The 17,420-nt window shown below is 46.5% G+C and overlaps 1 protein-coding gene across 5 annotated transcripts in view; it reads left to right on the forward strand.

Annotated features, from left to right (window-relative positions):
- The window catches only part of Lpin (phosphatidate phosphatase LPIN), a 162,799-nt gene extending 146,007 nt beyond the window's left edge, over positions 1-16,792 (forward strand). For all 5 annotated transcript variants that reach the window (XM_075866171.1, XM_075866169.1, XM_037418975.2 and 2 more), the window contains 6 exons: positions 374-522; positions 3,109-3,348; positions 7,592-7,706; positions 8,362-8,465; positions 12,441-12,706; positions 16,563-16,792. In XM_075866171.1, the coding sequence (XP_075722286.1) occupies positions 374-522; positions 3,109-3,348; positions 7,592-7,706; positions 8,362-8,465; positions 12,441-12,645 (813 nt within the window). In that variant the 3' untranslated portion in view covers positions 12,646-12,706; positions 16,563-16,792. The remainder of the gene's footprint in view (positions 1-373; positions 523-3,108; positions 3,349-7,591; positions 7,707-8,361; positions 8,466-12,440; positions 12,707-16,562) is intronic.
- Positions 16,793-17,420: the final 628 nt, after the last annotated feature.

Raw genomic sequence — 17,420 nt, forward strand, 5'->3', positions numbered from 1 at the left:
ATTAGTCGCATATTGGTTGCGTACTTAACGAACAGCGTAATATAAATGACACTAAAAGAAAGAAAAGCACGCGATAGCACTCATCCCATGATTTTTTTATTTTTTTTTAATATTTGGTCTTGTTTTTTACAAGCTGTCCATCAAGTATGCAACTGTACGAAATTGGCCTCTTCACCACCTTTTTGATGTTTACATTTATATTCGGCACGCAAGCAAAAATTTTAAATAACCTGCCAAATTACTCAGCCTTTTGAAAATAAATTATTTACTGTAGTGCGAGCGAGGGATGCTGCTGCGACTTTGTTCTCGTACAGTCTAGTGACCTGATCGGATATGTTTGACAGCGAGGGGGTCTTCCTTTTGTTTTTTCCAGGCCAGCCTGAATCTGAAGAGTGGGCGCAACGAGGCTGTGTTCAGCGTCACCACGGCCTACCAGGGCACGACGCGCTGCATGTGCCACATCTACCTTTGGCGTCACGACGACAAGATTGTCATCTCGGACATCGATGGCACCATCACGAAGTGAGTGTGGCTGAGCTTGCCTGCGCTCGATGCTCGATGCATGCAGTCGACAAAGATTGCTGGCCAACCTCGCTGCAGTTTCCCCTTTCGAATGGTAATGGCACTTCATGGTGGATAATGAAGTCCGTTTGCAGGGTTTTGTGATCCAGCATCCAAGTTTTCTGCAGAATAGCAACTCTGAATTGCTGCCCTGACAAAAATAAGTCCACTTGTTGGAATGCCATCCCTAGTGTCATTCTCGGTTTACTGATTTTACACCGCATATTTGAATTGAGGGTGCGTTAGCAGTGAGACATTGATGTCTTTTGCTTTCGCAGCTCCTAAATGTTTTCCAGGGCTTGCAGTGCACAAAATCTTGGCATTCAAGATGGGTTTTCATTACAGTCGAGCCAGCTTATAACGAACCTGAGCGTGATGCGGCATCTGTTCGCTGTATCCCAAAGTTCGTAGTAAATAAAACACAGCTTAAAAAAAAGCTGCGAGTGAAAACACAAATTTTTTTTGCCACAAAAAGTCCGTAATACACGTGTTTCGAAGAGCAGAAGCGATGTGGGCGGTCTTGAGTTCACTTGAAACGGCAAGGTGCTCGTTCGCCGAGGCCCATGGCATAAGTTGCATGAGGCACTGGCTCGAAAGTTTCGTCGTTCTCGCAATCCGATTTCTACAAATCACTCTAGCCACGTACTTCATTCACAATGCTTCAATCCGTGCACGGTTCCGCAGTGTCTGCATCATCATCGGCCGTAATTAAACCATCGCAGCAGATGTCCCACCCGGTCTCCCAGGTAGGAGTCGACGACGCGCTGCAACAAATCGCCGCCGCAGTTCGGAAGTTTCAGGCTTGGCATCGGGCCCGACGTCGACGAAATCGGCCTCGCAAAAAAAGTTTCGCGCGCATGTAGCCGTCACCGCCGCACACGAAATATTCACCATCTCCACAGCTGAATACCGGGACGCCCGAAGTGGCAAATTGGCTGCCAGGTAGTCAACAGCTATGAGCAAGCGCTCCGCAACGCGACACCTAACGCGCAGATTACGCTCAAGCCAAGCGGTCACACTTTAGACGTTTTGTTGAGCGGCAGGAAAAAGCGTGCTAGTCCTCTCGTCGGCCATCATGACCACACACTCACACCAAGAGCGAGCAAGACGCGCACACGCGACACACATGCCAGAACGCATGGAACAGCTCTGGGCCCGTTTGCAGTCAGAAAACGAAACTAATTCGAGGCAGCGTGGCGGGCGCCACAGAGCTGTGAAGAAGGGGGAAGGGGTTGTGATCAAGAGAAGAGAGCAGACTTGCCAGAGAAGGGCAAGGAGTTGAGATAAAGAGAGGGGAGAATGCGGTGGGAGGGCGACCTTGAAAACCAAAACACACGGGAAGGAGGCAGGTTGGGTAGCTTGCTTGAAAGGTCCACAAAACTCGCATGTAGAAAAACTTGGAAAGAGTGCCTGCGCGCGCAGAAGTCAAAGCATGGCCGCCTGGATCAGTGCGCACGGCGGTGTTCGAAGAATCGGCGACCGTGGTCAAAAAATCGTTTTGTTGCGCCATCGGGTTCGCGTGGCCTCACGAACTTCGATATTTCGCGATTAGCTTCCCGGCAAATTAACAGTCGTTTTCGCGCTTTCGCACGTGCGCGGAAGGCATGCTGAGTCGAGTGCGAAGTGAATGAAAAGAAGTCCTAAACACGAAAGGAATCGCAAATTACCAGAGTAAATGGGGTAGAGTACGCGTGTGCACTAGATGCAGACTATTGGATTCAGTTGGTGGCCGACGATATTGGCAAATGGTATGGTCACTCCAGGCCGCCGACGCCAATGACAGTCCCATCGATCAAAAACAGGGTAGATGGCCGACCGTCTTCGAAAGATCGTTGGCAGTGTGAAAACACGAGCCTCGTCTGGCGATGCAGGGTGCTCAGAGTAGCGGGGGGACAAAGTACGGAGGGAGCTTTCCTTCCTCCATGGGTTGGAGAGAGCGGCAACTAGAGGGTCGCGGAGGCAGGGTCGGAATTTAACAATAAGAATGTATGGGCACCTCGCTGATGCCTGATTGGTGGTCGAAATTGGATTCCCGGGAAGTCGGCAGACTGCTGACTCCGTTCGCTGTAACCGATCAGCAGCGCTCGGAGACGTTCGTTGCAAGTGCGATTTTGAGCCATTGAACCAATGTATATTTTCACGGTCACACAGATATTGTTCGTTTTAAGTGAAAGTTCGTTTTAAGTAAGGCCGTTATATGTGGGCTCGACTGTATTTCGAGGGCGCGGTCACCTGGGGTGTGCAATCCAAACACCACATTCGGGTCTATGTTAAAACTGCAGTAAGCACTCTCTCCAATGTACTGTATTTTCTCACGTATAAGCCGCCACTCAATGTAACCCACACGTCCCTAACAACAAACTGTAAAAATAATGCCGCCTTCCTGTCGTTGCTGTGAACAAGTGCAATGAAACTTGACTCTTGCACCGAAATTTACGTATAACTTGCATTTAGCTCTGAGCTTTCTGTATATTTCGTGCGCACTTGAACACGAAAATGCAGCAACCGTAAAAAAGGGATGTCGCAACGCTTTCGCTACCTTTGCAGGTCGGACGTGCTGGGTCACATCATGCCCATCCTGGGCCGTGACTGGGCCCAGTCTGGGGTGGCCAAGCTGTTTACCAAGATACACGCCAACGGTTACCAGTTCCTGTATCTGTCGGCGCGTGCCATTGGCCAGGCGCACCTGACGCGCGAGTACCTGCGCAGCGTGCGCCAGGGGGACCTTTGGCTGCCCGACGGTCCGCTGCTGCTGTCGCCCACCTCGCTCATCAACGCCTTCCACAAGTGAGTGCGCCAGACCTCGACAGCTTTCAAACCATTACGTGGCATCGTTTTCAGAAGCTGAAATACCTCACAAAAGTAGTTGCATAGTCCTACAGTTTAAGAGGTTGGGACGTTGTGCAAGCTGTTACATCATCCGGAGAAAGAGCGCACAGAACGGGAGCGAGTTTTTTTTCTCGTTCATAAAGGGGGTGATAAGTGAATGGCCCAGCTGTCATTAGCCTTGCATAAAGTGTAGATAAGCTATTTGGAAGCCTACCTAATGTAACCGTGTCATGGAGGTGCGTAGGGGCTTTCCAATTGATGGCCAGAGCGTTTTCTTTTTTTTTTTATCTGTTCTAGTTTTATTTTAAAAAAGTGTTGGTTGTCAGCTATCGTTTCTGTCATGGCCTCTTTTGCCGTGCTTCCCATTTTTGTGCGTGTGCTTCTCTGGGTTGCTTAGCATGTTGTTCAGACAGGACAAGGACAATTTGATATACAGTGACACCTCGTTAAACCGTACCCGCGTAAACAATAGTTTCGTTTTGAAAGTAGTGAAGTAAAATCCCCGACTCGGCGGCCATTGAACATAATGCATTTTGTATCCGTATAAGCCGTACCAGCTTATCGCGTATGTATCGGTTAATAAGTAGTTTTTCCAATTTTCATTGCGCACTCGCCGCGGCATGTCGTCCTCGACTGGGCGTCCCGACAGAACAGCAAGCCCCAGAGATCGAAACACGCCTCGCTTGTTTGTGTTGATGATGATGACGGCTGTGTTGGTGAGCGCCATCTCTTGCACTCGGCCGGCTAGGCTTTTAGTGTTGTCCACGTGATGGCACTTTGCACAAACACGCAAACACGGTGTGCGCTTGCTTTGCTTTTTTTGTTCCTTTGGCGCCGTGCATAGGTGTCCTCTGGTTCATCCGTGCCGTACAGCTCTCGCGTCGTTTTTCACGTGTTGTGTATGTGTGCTTGTGATGCTTCGTACTTGCGTCATGCCGAAGCTGGGACAAAAGCATCGAGTGCTGAAAATAGAGGAAAAATTGGACATAACTCGTGCTATTGAAAGTGGCATGAAAAAATCGGCGCTGGCACGCGATAAGGACCTGCCGTTAACCATGGTGTGTGGAATTTATTATTCTAGAGAGAAGTTGCTCGGCAGTGCTGCTGCAACTGCGAAGAGGTGCCGGCTACGCGGTTCGGCGTTTTCGGATGTAGAGGAGGCGCTGGTGAAGTGGCTAAAAGCTACACGGTCAAAAAAATCTGCCTATCAGTGGACCCCTGTTCGTGGAGAAGGCCCTGGTTTTTGCCTCGCAGCTCAACCATGACAACTTCCTGTGCAACAATGGCTGGCTGGCCAGATTTAAGGTGAGGCACGACATTACCACGAGGACTGTTTCGGAAGAAGGTGCTGCTGCTGACGTGGATGGCGCGAAGCAGTGGCAAAATGCTCAGCTGAAGAACATCTTGGAAGACTACACACCTGATGACATCGTTAATATGGATGAATCGGCACTATTCTTTAAGCTGCTACCAGACAAAACGCTCGCGTTCAAAGGCGAGACGTGCACCGGCAGCAAGCATTCAAAAGACAGAATATAAGTGGCGTTTTGCGTAAATATGACTGGAACCGACAAAACTACGCTCCTTGTGATTGGAAAGTCGGCGAAGCCTAGATGTTTCAATTGCACCCGGTTGCCATCAGGGGTCATCTATCGCAGCAACACCAAAGCATGGATGACGGCAAAACTCTTTGAGGAGTACGTGCGCCTCATTGATCATCGTTTTATGGCTAAGAACAGAAGAGTTGTTATTATTTTAGACATCGCTTCGGCGCACGTCGCCCTGGACAACCTGACGGCTGTGAAGTTGGCGTTTCTGCCACCAAACACAACAGCAATTGCCCAGCCCTTGGACCAAGGCATCATTCGAGCTGTAAAACAGCTCTACAAGAAGAATGTGCTGCGCAGATTTCTTCTCTCCATTGAATGTGGCAAATTATTCTCCATCGACCTGATTGGCGCGATTCACCTGCTCGAATACTCGTGGCGGCAGGTTGAAGCAACGACAGTTCAAAATTGCTTCAAGCATGCTGGCTTCAGTGTGTGTGCGGGCGACGCAGATGACGCCAGTGACACCATCGACCAGACTTCGGACATCGTAGACGAAGCTTGCAAAACTCTGCTAGCTGAAGTGCTGGAGTGGCAGGGCGTTACGGAAGGCATTTCCTTCCTTGACTTCAGAGACGCAGACAGCGATGTGCAGACAACTCCGGACATGTCCGACAAAGCCATTGTTGCCTCGGTTGTCGAAGTGTCGCCAAATGATAGTGATGAGGACGACATGGAACGCGACAACACGGGTGATCCAGGTCCGACAGTGGCCGAAGCTGCGCATTGCGTCAGTGTCCTGCGGGTATTTGCCGAGAAGAGGGGGCTGGCGGAAAAGCTGGCTTACAGCATAAGTGGGTCTGAAGCCGCTGTCGTTGCTGCAAGGCAGCCGCGTCGTCAAATGAAGATTGCAGACTTTGTCACGCTAATTTAATAAATTACTGCACGTTTTTTGTTTTTTCATCGCACTACCTGAAAGTTTCTTTTTTTGGCAGGTAAGTGAGCGACCTGACGCTATTTCAGTTAAGCAGTACTACCGTTTAGTACGTAGATTTTCCGAGCTCCGGCCAACTGCGGTTTAACGAGGTTTCACTGTAGTGCATATCGGTGCAGGCGGCTTGCGAGTTCAGATTGCCAAAAATAGGTGCATTGCGACTGTTATTCGAGGAATAAATTCACCCCCATTCGACCTATTCCTTTTTAAGCTTAGTTCGTATTACGTACGTGAAGTACACTGCCCTGTCTCTCCTAGATCGTATCTCACAAAAACGAATATTATGGACTCATTGGGCTATCTGTGGAGAGTTCAAGTTAGTAGTCGCTGCTGTTAGATGAAATTTCTGACAACAGTAGGAGTACAGTTGTAAGCGTGCTTTGTCATTTCGTCTCTGCAGAGCAGCCATGACAAGTCCTTTATTAAGAAAGAAGAAAATGCCGGGGACTGGTACGAAGAACCTGGCTATGCCCGTGGCTATTTTGTTGTCTTGGCGTGCCGACAGGCACCTTCTCATTGGCTGTCATTGCAGCAACTCTCGTACTGGGTTTATGGCACTGTGACTAGTGTGTTGATTGTTGAACTAGGCCTTCTTTAACAAGCTGCAGTGTGTAGCAGGTTAGTTTATACTCGGTAGAGAAATACGTAATTAAGCTCATGGTCAATTCTGAATTTGTGTGCTAGCAGCGATTTTAAATCGGTCTCTCCATATGAGAGAATCATTTCTTGTCAGTAACTCTATATCAAGCAGCGTTTGTGAAAGCATTTTCGGGGATCTGCAAGACCCTTTCCCACACACCTCACCCCCCTTAGCAAGTTTCTTGAAGGCACGCTGTGTTTCGTGACAGTGGTCTCTTGTGATTTTTGGTACGCTTCAACGCACACCTTTGCATTGTGGCGAGCTTACTTATGTTTTCCCTCTTCCATGATATGGCTGTAAAGCTTTTTTTGCTGTTTCCTGCAACAAGTGCGCACGAGCATTCTTTTTCTAGGCTTGAATATTTGAAGAGCACACACGTAGTTCTGTACTTTTTGTTCGTAAATTACATTTAATGTAAACAGTTACCTTTTGTATATTCTTTCCATTATTCTTCTTTTCATATATTCCCTGATTTGTTAAGTTCTCACTTTTCTTTCACTCTTTAACTGCTATTTACCATTATATCCAGTTTATGTATATTGACAAACGAATAATAGGAAGCCCCTCTGACAGTTTTGTAGCTCCTAGACCTCCTTCTGTACCAATATTGAATAAAAAAATTCTGTGTAAAAAAAAATGCAAATAATTTGAATGTAGCTGCTAATTGCGCGTCTTATCACCAAGCTGTCGAGATTGAATTGGCATGGCACTTTGACAGACCAATGAGAGAAAGGTATTTCACGCTGCATGTTAAGTTTATCACCTCCCCCCCCCCCCCCACTTCTCTCACTGCAAGGGGTCAAAGGGTCCCCAAAACATCCATGGCTGAGAACCACTGATACATAGTAAAGGAAATAAATAAATGTCCACTGAATAGGTTTGTCAGCTCAGTGAGTGAGGAATAGTACTAATGGAAGGGAGCCTGCCAGTTCGTAGAGGGTGCAGTCCAATAAAGTCACATGTGTCGCGTTTGTAGATACACTTATTTCAACAGCCTTTTATGTGTAAATTGACTTTCAGGGAGGTGATTGAGAAGAAGCCTGAGGAGTTTAAGATCAGCTGTCTGCGGGACATCCAGACGTTGTTCAACGTTACGGGAAACCCATTCTACGCCGGATTCGGGAACAAGATTAATGTGAGTATGCATTGGAAAGTTGGGGGTGGGGGGGAGTTTATCGTCGAGTGATTACTAATCAGCAAAACAGTAGTTTCAAGAAGACATTGGAAGAGCCTCTATGAAGAATGAACACCTATGTTTCTAAATAAATGTTTTATTGAATGCACATGCATTCACCGCTTTTGCTGAGCCATAGGGAATCCTCGTGTGAAATTTTGTGTGTTATGCCTAGGAGGAAAGATGCTCCTCAAATGTTTTGAAAATGTGTGACAACTTGTTTAACCCAGCCCTGAGTAGTAACCACACTGTGAAATTACTAATAAATCGTGCACATGTCTCAAGACTGCCAGAACAAGTGTTCCTCGGAAACACTGCTGCAATATTCTGTGGCGCACAACAGGTCGGAAAAAGATAAGAGTAATAAATTACAGGAGGGGAGCTTGCTCACTGGCGCATATTTCAAATCTCTCAAAAAGGAGAAGGGGGCACCTGATCGAGTAGAGGCCCTTGCTTGAGACCTTACAGTAGTTTGAAAAAAAGCGATCTCTTGGGGGACTAAAACATATACTTGAACTCGTGTCCTAATCGATGCACTTTAACACTGAAATGCAGTCACAGTCTCAAAGATACCATCTTGATCTCAATTCTTCGAACATTTTTTGTCTCTTGGCAGGACACGCTGGCGTATCGTGCGGTGGGCATTCCCGTCTCGCGCATCTTCACCATCAACCCCAAGGGAGAGCTCAAGCTGGAGCTCATGCAGAACTTCTTGTCCTCGTGAGTACACAGCCTTGTACGATTGTCGGTGTCTCTAGTGCCCACTTGCGGGGCACTGTAGTTGCAGTACTCTGCTGCCATCCACAAATCTGAAAAATTCAACACCCGTACGTAGTAAAGGCATTCTGGCAAAATAGGAATACAAAAATCACTCCATATTCACGGAGTGAATGATGATGACTGGGGCGAAGCGCTGGAGGGTTATACATACAAACGCTGTATACCGTAATTACTCTAATCTAACGCGCACCTTTTTTCCGGTTAAGCGAGTGCATAAATTGCATGCGCATTAGAATCGAGTACGAACAAAAAAATTACGGTCAATCTATTGCCATCGGCAAATCCAAAATGGCCGCCCCCTACGTGCGTCGGCATGGCGCGTCGGCCATTTCTGCCTATGTGTTTCCCATGTGCGGCACTTCGTACGTGTGCTGAGGAGTTCGTCATCTAGTAGTGCATTAGCATCGATGGCGTAGAAGGGCGGACTCCAAAAACCCGAGTGCACCACGATGCTGCTTTTAAAAGAAAAGTCATCGCGTGTGCAGAAATGGACAGAAATCGGGCCGCATCGCAATCGTTCGGAGTTCCCGAAACGTGCGTGTGAGTCGGCGGAAACAAACGCAGAAGATTGTCGACAGCGAAGCTTCACGCAAAGGCTTCAGTGGACCACAGCAGGGTCGGTTTCCGCAAATTAAAGAGCTGCTCGGCGAGTATGTGCTTGAACAGTGAGCGACACAGCGGCCCGTGACGACAGAACTGCTCCAAGTGCGGGCTATGCAATTAGTCTTGGAAAAAGGTCTAATGCAGAGCCAGTTTAAAGCGAGCAGGTGCTGGCTAGCTAACTTTATGAAGAGGAAAGGCTTTTCCCTCCAAAGGGGAACATGCATTTGCGAAAACTTTTGCGAAGGAGTACGATGAAAAGCTTCACAGTTATCAGAAGTTCTTCCTAAACTTGCCGCGCAACAACGACTACCTGCTTGGGCAAATCGGGAATGCCGATCAGACGCCTCTTTACTTCGACATGCCTGGCACCACAACCGTCGAGAAGAAGGAGGCGAAGCAAGTTCGCGTGCTGACATCGGTCCACGGTAAAACTAGAGTGACGGCAATGCTCTGTCACACGTCAGATGGGTACAAGCTTCGCCCGTACCTCATATTTAAATGGAAGACGCTCCCGAAAGGAGTAGTTTTTTCTAGTGGTGTGATCGTGCGGGCCAGCGAGAAAAATGGGTGCGCGTTGCAATCGATGTCTTAGGTTTTTTTTTTTTTTTTTTTCGCTGTGGAAATCGGGTGCGCATTACAATCGAGGGCGCGGTAGAATCGAGTAAATACGGTATATTGTGAGCACTGCCTATATACTTCATCTTCAACTGTAGGACCAAACCATTGTAGTGATCATCATCATATGTAACGCGGGCTGGGCCCCTTTGGCTTGTGCGTATGGATTGATAATATAACATGGTTACTGCCGTATCGGACGTGGTCTCATAAGTGGTGGAGCGTGCTTTGGTTCCCACGTTCTCCTGCTCTACCCGTCACCCCTAGAGCTCCAGTCTGGTAGACGGTTGTGCCCTCAAGCAACAGCGATGGCAGAACCCACCGCGTCCGCTGCTGCAACCGCTCCTTCTCAGCTACTTAGGCTTCACTACACCGTGAGTACCTCTCACTGAGACCCTCCGGTATTTTCCGGCCTTCGCGGCGAAGACGTCGAAGAATGGCTGGACAGTTATAACTGCACAAGTGTTTGTAATTATTGGGATGAGGTGCACAAACTGCGCTAAGTTCTTTTTTACCTCAATGGCGTCGCTAAAACCTGGTACCACAACCACGAGAGCGACTTCTCCAATTGGTTGGCCTTCACGGGGCATCTCCGTCCGATATTTGGCACATCTGCAGGATGCTCTGCGGTAGCGAAACAGAAGCTCGCAACCCGCATCCAGGGGGGCGACGAATCATATACGTCCTACATTGAAGATGTTCTGGCTCTCTGTTGCCGAGCACAAAATGACATGATGAAGGCCAATCGCATCCGACACCTACTGAAAGGTATCAACTTTGTGGCCTTCAATGCTCTCGTTATCGAGAATCCAACTAGTCCGGGACGTCATCACCACATGCCAACGCCTGGATGCGCTTCATTCCATGCGCCTTCCACACGCCTCCTGCGACGCTCGCTTTACTGGAGAGCACGAATTGCGAGTCCTTATCCGCACAATTGTCAGAGAGGAACTCCAAGACCTTATTCCAGGCAACCTAACCATTGCGTCTGTCCGCACTCCTCCTCCCAATCTGTGTGAGATAATCAAGGACGAACTGGCATGAGACGTGGGCTCATAATATTTATACAAGAAATTCTAAAATTCGTAAGTGGTAGCTATACGTCACTTCCGTTCCCCCTTCATTATAATGACATTATGGGCGATGAATTTATGGTCCTTGAAGTGGTGGATCGGTGATGGGGCATAGTGGGATGTTTGCAAGGACAAAGTAGTGGGCAGTTTGCAAAGGTGGAACTATAGGTGGTCACCTACAAACAGGGGCTGGACACTGAGTGACAATTTATAGTTCTTAAACGCGCACCTGGATACAATGCGCAGCCATATTGCATTTCATATTGGCTACTTCTCAACAGTATTTGCTTCATGGTCGGTGAAGTGGTGGATCAGTGATGGGGCATTGTGGGATATTTGCGAGGGCGAAGTAGTGGGCAGCTGGCAAAGGTGGAACTATAGAAGGTCATGTGTGCACGTGCCCGCACGCACACGCGTGCACACACACACAGACACACAGGCAGACAGACAGAGAGAGAGAGAAAATAGACAGACCCACGCCTTTAGGAGCTTTGCCCCTAAAATATTTGCTGCTTGTCTCAAGCTCTGCTGGCGGACCTCAGACAAGGGTGCTAGAAACTGAGGTGCTTAACCCTTTGAGGGTCAAATTTTTTTGCAAAATGTAGTCTAAATGTCTGTAATTCCTTTATTACTGGAATAAATTCATAAGACGAATCTAGTATATGAGAAAAAAAAATTTCTAAAATCTTTTTGTGTAACGGTTAAGGGACAAAAACGTTCTTGTCACATACGCATGGTTTATCCATAGTAACATGATGCAAAAGTCTAAAAAAAATACACTTAGAGGCTTTTTTTAGATATAATTTATGCATTGTATTAAACATAGCCCGCAGAAATACAAAAGTAAGTGCACCAGAGTACTTTTCTGGTGGAAAATTGTTTTTTCCCTAACAACAAGCACTTAGGGACACATTTGATACAATCCGGATGGTCTCACTGTTTGAGATGTCGCTCTTCCATCGTTCGACAAGTCTGATCTCGTAAGTTAGTCCTCGTGGTACGAACTAATAAAATTCAATGAATCAAATTCTGATTTGTCACTTGGAGAACAGTACACATCGGAGGCATCGCCGCTCAGCTCCCTAGTGCCGGAGCAGCGGGCATGAACTTCTTAGTATAGGGAAACTGTGTAAGTACGCAGAATTAAACTGTGGTTGTGCGGCCTGTCTGGAAAACAAAACAGGCGAAAAAGTAAAATAATCATTTGCCTTGTTGCTAACAATACGGGAATTTCCCTAAACAGGCAGCACAACCAGGTTTCCATGAGTCTAAGTTCTCAAACTTTGTGCTTACCAATGTAATCTCGACACTCACGTGTTGAGCTAGGATATCAGTAAATTGTGGCTATTGAAGCATATACTGGGCGTTTCCCCCAATTAATTCAAAATTGAACCATAACCAAGACATTTTTCTGAAGATGTATTGTTTCCTAAAGTTTGTATAAGGAGAAACATTGCGTCTTGAACATTATTCTTCATTATTGTAGTTCTAGCTTCTAGTGAACCGCACGCTTACGTTTAATTAAATCATCCTTTTAAGCACCCAGGTGCAGCTTTTATATTCAAAGGAACTTGAAATAAATCGATTCATTAATCTTTCTGGGTGCCCTGTGTTTGTTGCCCAGGTACCACTGTCTGAGCGATGTCGTGGACCACGTCTTTCCGCCGCTGCACAGCACCCTCGAGATGGGCCGCTGTGGGGCGCAGTCATTCTCAGCTTGCGAGGAGTTCAGCTCGTTCACTTACTGGCGGGACCCCATAGCGCCCGTCGAGATTAAGATCGAAGAAGAGCCGAGCAGTAAGCCCGGTGGCAAGCCCCCCTCCAAGTGAGGAGGCGTGCCCCGTCCCCCTGCCCCTTCAAGGGTGTCGCCAACTTCCATCTAGTCGCCGGGTGAGTGTTGACGACTTGGCAGTGTGCGGTTATCACATGTACTCTGTTGAGATCTACGGACTCTATGCAGACGTGTCGACTCAGGACGGACTCCATATGGAATACATACGTACTACGTGTAGTAAGCATTCGCACTCGGTATGAAATGCATATGCACACTAGAATATATTTCATAAGTGCGTGAGGCAGCCAAACCTCAATGCAACAAAATGGGATATGACGAATTACCAAAGGGGCTGTATAAACTTGTGTAGTATAAAGGCCACGTTTCTTTTTCCACAGTTGCAATGAGGAGCAGCTCTTACACGGGAATCGGGCCATCTTTTTCAATTTTGCAGACTACAAACATGGAGCTCACCATGACCTACAGTATACCTTGATGGTCGCGTGCTGTCGCAAAAGGAAACATCGTCCTTTCTTTCAGAACTTTATTCAATCGTTCATACACCCCATGCGATAGACTGCTCATCTTTATATCATGGCAACTGCTGCTTATAGGTTTGCCAACACATTTTTGTATCGAGTCATCTGGGTTGCCGTTCATCTACTGTAAAGCTTTTAACAATTATTCAAAATTTGTAAGTTGGCTTGTGTCATCGCTTGGAACCCATTGGTTAGAGTTTCTGTCAATCCTTGCTCTCTGATGAATTTGTTCTTTGTTCTTTTAAGATTTTGGGCTGCTATACTGGGGGTGTGGCCCTTCCACAAGTTTATGTATTAACGAAGTTGTGGAGCGCTTATTTTATTTTTTTCAAAGCTAGTTCTCCTTTCCATCGAGACTCAAAATTTATGCATTGTGCAGTAGCCAGTTGTGCAGGTTGCATTGTTGCTACTGAAAACAATGAAACTTTGTCTACACTGTTGTTATATTATAAATATGTGCTTATAATGTCCTATATATACAATGAAGCCACTGTTGTGCAAGACGACATTTCCATGATGAGGTTTAACTGAGCTTGTTCGATGAACAAAGGGGTGAGTGGACACGAGTACAAACATAAATGTTGCACTTGCAGATTGTTGTACTAATTCTCTACATGCTCAAAGTAATGCTTTGACGTACAGTTGAAACTTAATTTAACCAAAACCGATTTTACGAATACTCCGATTGAACGAACAAACTCGAATTCCCCCTATAGTTGCCCATAGGCTATTTTGCTTCCCAATTCAACGAAGTTCCCTCTTTAACTAAATGATTTGGGGGTCCTCTCAATTTCATTAAATTGAGTTTTAACTACAGTCAAACCTTGTATTATTTCATTATAACTATTAGTTCGTTACAGCCAATATCTATTTCTACTGACAATTAGCCAGCAAGAGAAAATGTACTCGCCACCGAATATCACAGCTGCCGTCCGCGCAAAGAAAAACGGCCATCGAAAAGAAAAAAAGCTACCAAAATAATAAAGAACAATGCACTTTATTTCCGCCAAATTCAGCACACCAGCTGACAGATCATTTCGAAGAAGAATAGTCCTCAATAGACTTTTGCCGACTCTCCCTCGCGCAGATGACTGCTTTTTCAGCTGCAGAGTCCGTCCTGGCATCATCCTAAGCACCAAAGAAGCAGCACAGCAAGTCTGTCGCATTCAGCGCTCGCGCGGGCGTCGGTACGTCGGGTTCGCCAACATTAGGCTCAGGGGTGTCGACACATTCGTCACTGTTGTCATGCACGCCTGTCACCGCGGGCACAATTTCCGCATCTGACTGTGTCACCATCGACACCGATGCAGAAACTGTTGCAGTCAGGCACAACCCACAACGTCTGGGTTTAGTCGCCCACGGCACCCACACATCGCCAAAATCTTCAGCCACTTTTTTTTTCTTGATGCCAGACTTGAGGGCTTTCATCATTGCCGACTTCTGCTCGATTTTTTTATATTTGTGCTTACGTTTGCCGCGGCCGTTGTCCATCTCGTGTCTAGCGGCAGAAACTGATATGAGGTGGTGTTGCTCTTCCACAGCGTACGACAAAGAAGAAAGCCACAATCTCCACCGCCCCGGCGGCGCGCGAGGCCCCAGCTCAGAGCTGAAGGGGAGAATGAGGTCAGATGGGCGGGCGGTCAAAGAGTTCTACAGGAGAGGGGAGGCCGGCTGACGCGCACACTCGCGTGAGTTGCTGCACGGGCGAGTGCATTAGTTCAAGAAGAGAAGGGAAGCAGGGAGACTCGCTCCCACACGCGTGATGGCAAGCAATTCCCGGAAAGCGCGAGGCGCGAGTTTTGAATTACTGCGGCCGTGATGAGACGTAATTCGTTCGTGCTATAATATATTGAGAATTGACGTATACCAAAATGATCAGGAAATGCTCATTGTGGACGAGAAATGTTTCGTTATATCTATAATGGGGAAATTCTCGCTTCGCTAAAATGAGGTTTTAAATACATGGGCGTCTATGGGAATTTCAAGGAGAATTACAATTGGTTCGTTATATCCATCAGTTCATTATATTCCACTTCATTGTAACAAGGTTTTACTGTATCGCATTCACGACTTGTGGAACAGGGCTGCCTATATTCCTGTGAATTCGATGTCACCAGGCTCTAGAAATGTTTCTGTCAAACTGTTAAGGCCATCTTCATCTAGTCCCACTTACCGTTGAAGGCATAGAGTTTCATACAATAATGCTTAGAGGGGAATCTGGCGCTAGCGTCTACGCAGGCTCCTTCAGCGGCACTTGTACCCCCACGGGAATTATGGGAAGTACAGCCTTCAGATCTGCTTCGGATGGATCACGTTCGTGAGTTTTGCAAGGTTTCTTTTTAGAGTGCAAAACAAACTGATACGAAGGTATTTTAAACGTTTACCTGCTTCAATCTTTTGTACATGAAGCTTATTGCAAGAAAGTTTCCATGACGATGAGATGGAAGTGAAATATGGAGAAATTTAACCACCAGGGTATGCATTACTCTGCCATTGCTTTTCAAGTTTGACACCAAGAGGCTATGAATTATTTTTTTACAACACTTGAAAACAAAGATGCTTCTTTTTGCCATGAAAGTAAACATTATTAATTCATTTAAATGAGAGTATGGTATAAGGTAAGAAACACTAACGTATCGTCTGCTGCAATGCCAGGTGTGTCTGTCCAAAGTGGCCTGCCCCCAATGCACCTTTGGTTTTGTTGTGAAGTCAAGTCAGAGGAGCATGATGGTGCATCTGCTTAGCTTTGCCATCGTTTTGCAGTCAACTTTAATAAGTTTTGGCAAGAAATGATTATGAAAAAAGGTTAATTCGATGTAACATTCTGCACTAGCATGGGAGGCTACATCTGTGTGCAGCGGTGAGTAGACGACGCTTCGCTTAAACTTAAATATAAGTTCTAAAGCTCCAACGTTGCAGCAGATCAAGAGACCTAGTGGTCTTGAGCCTCTTTGAACAACAAAGGCGCTGCTTCACTGCTTTCCACCGCACCCCACTACCCGCCCTGTGTGAAAAACGAAACTGAATCTGTAGAAAAAAGTCTGTAGATAGTTCGCTAGCTAACACAATCCAATCCGAAGCCTGTACTTCCCATAATTCCCATGGTGGTACACGATCGCAGCGCCAGATTCCTCTCTAGGTGTTGTGGTATGAAACTGTATGATTGAAGCCATCAAAACTGAAAGCTAGGCAAGTTCAAGTGCATATCTTTACTAAAAAAATAAGTACGAGAGGCTGAGACAGGTAGTCACATTTACTATTTCTTTTGCACTGACTGTGCTCGCTTCATGCCACTATGTCTTGGTAATGAATGTTGGACTTAGCAAATAAAGTGTGTCGATTGCAGCTTTATTTCAATAAGATTTCAGCTGTTTTCAAAACGTGACGCTAGTTTCCAGCCTATATGACCCAGTTGTGCGGCCCTTTCATGCAGGTTCTCAAAGTCGCAGCCATTCATGCGCCATCCTCCCTCCTGCGTCTTTTGAGTGAGCCAGGAAAATTGGTCCGGGCGTAGCAGCACCAAAGACTCACCTCGTCCTCTTACCATCCTTCAATTCACCGTCTTCTCGCCAATCGCCAGCATCCTCCGCCATCATCGTCGTCTTTAAAAACATTGCCACTCAGCCGTCTGAACGAAGACGTGAACAAACTGTAGTCTCTGCATTGCCTGTCCGTTTGCTTTTTTCTGTGATACTTAGGTGTTTTTCCTTTTGCTCATAGTTCTTGCTTTCAACCTTCTTGCTTTGCTGCGATCGTAGGAGCGATCTGCAAAATAAGAAGGAACATTGAAGTGGCGGTAAGACGAGGGTTTCGAAGGGCTGGACCTTTCTGGACCCGAAGCGTTTTCCAAACTAACGCGACAAGTCCCTCATCGCCAAATTAACGATTAGTATATGAGATTTATTCTCAGCCCCGGTTATGCTGCGATCGTAGAATTAAAATCTTTCGACAGAAGCCCTGTTGTGAAACACCAAAGGCATTGAATGGCCTTCCATTCCCCATTTCGACTAGTGGTGTACGAAAACTGTGGAACGTTTTTGTTAGAAAACAACACGCACGTAACAGCGTGGCGCATTTTCGACTGTACATTGTTGAAGTGAAAATCATGAAAACAGTACCCATAATTTGTTTTTTTTCTGTTTATCACACTTTGTCAGCTGTTACGAATAGTTTCTGATCTCTTTGAATGTAACATCTTACAGCCTCCCGAGATTGTGCTCGTTGTTTGAAGGTAGTGTCATCACAGTTGCTGAAAGCCATCAATGCAATGCTCATTTCATCTTTCCTTTTA

Source organism: Rhipicephalus microplus, chromosome 6, assembly GCF_043290135.1.
Source record: "Rhipicephalus microplus isolate Deutch F79 chromosome 6, USDA_Rmic, whole genome shotgun sequence".
Taxonomy (NCBI): domain Eukaryota; kingdom Metazoa; phylum Arthropoda; class Arachnida; order Ixodida; family Ixodidae; genus Rhipicephalus; species Rhipicephalus microplus.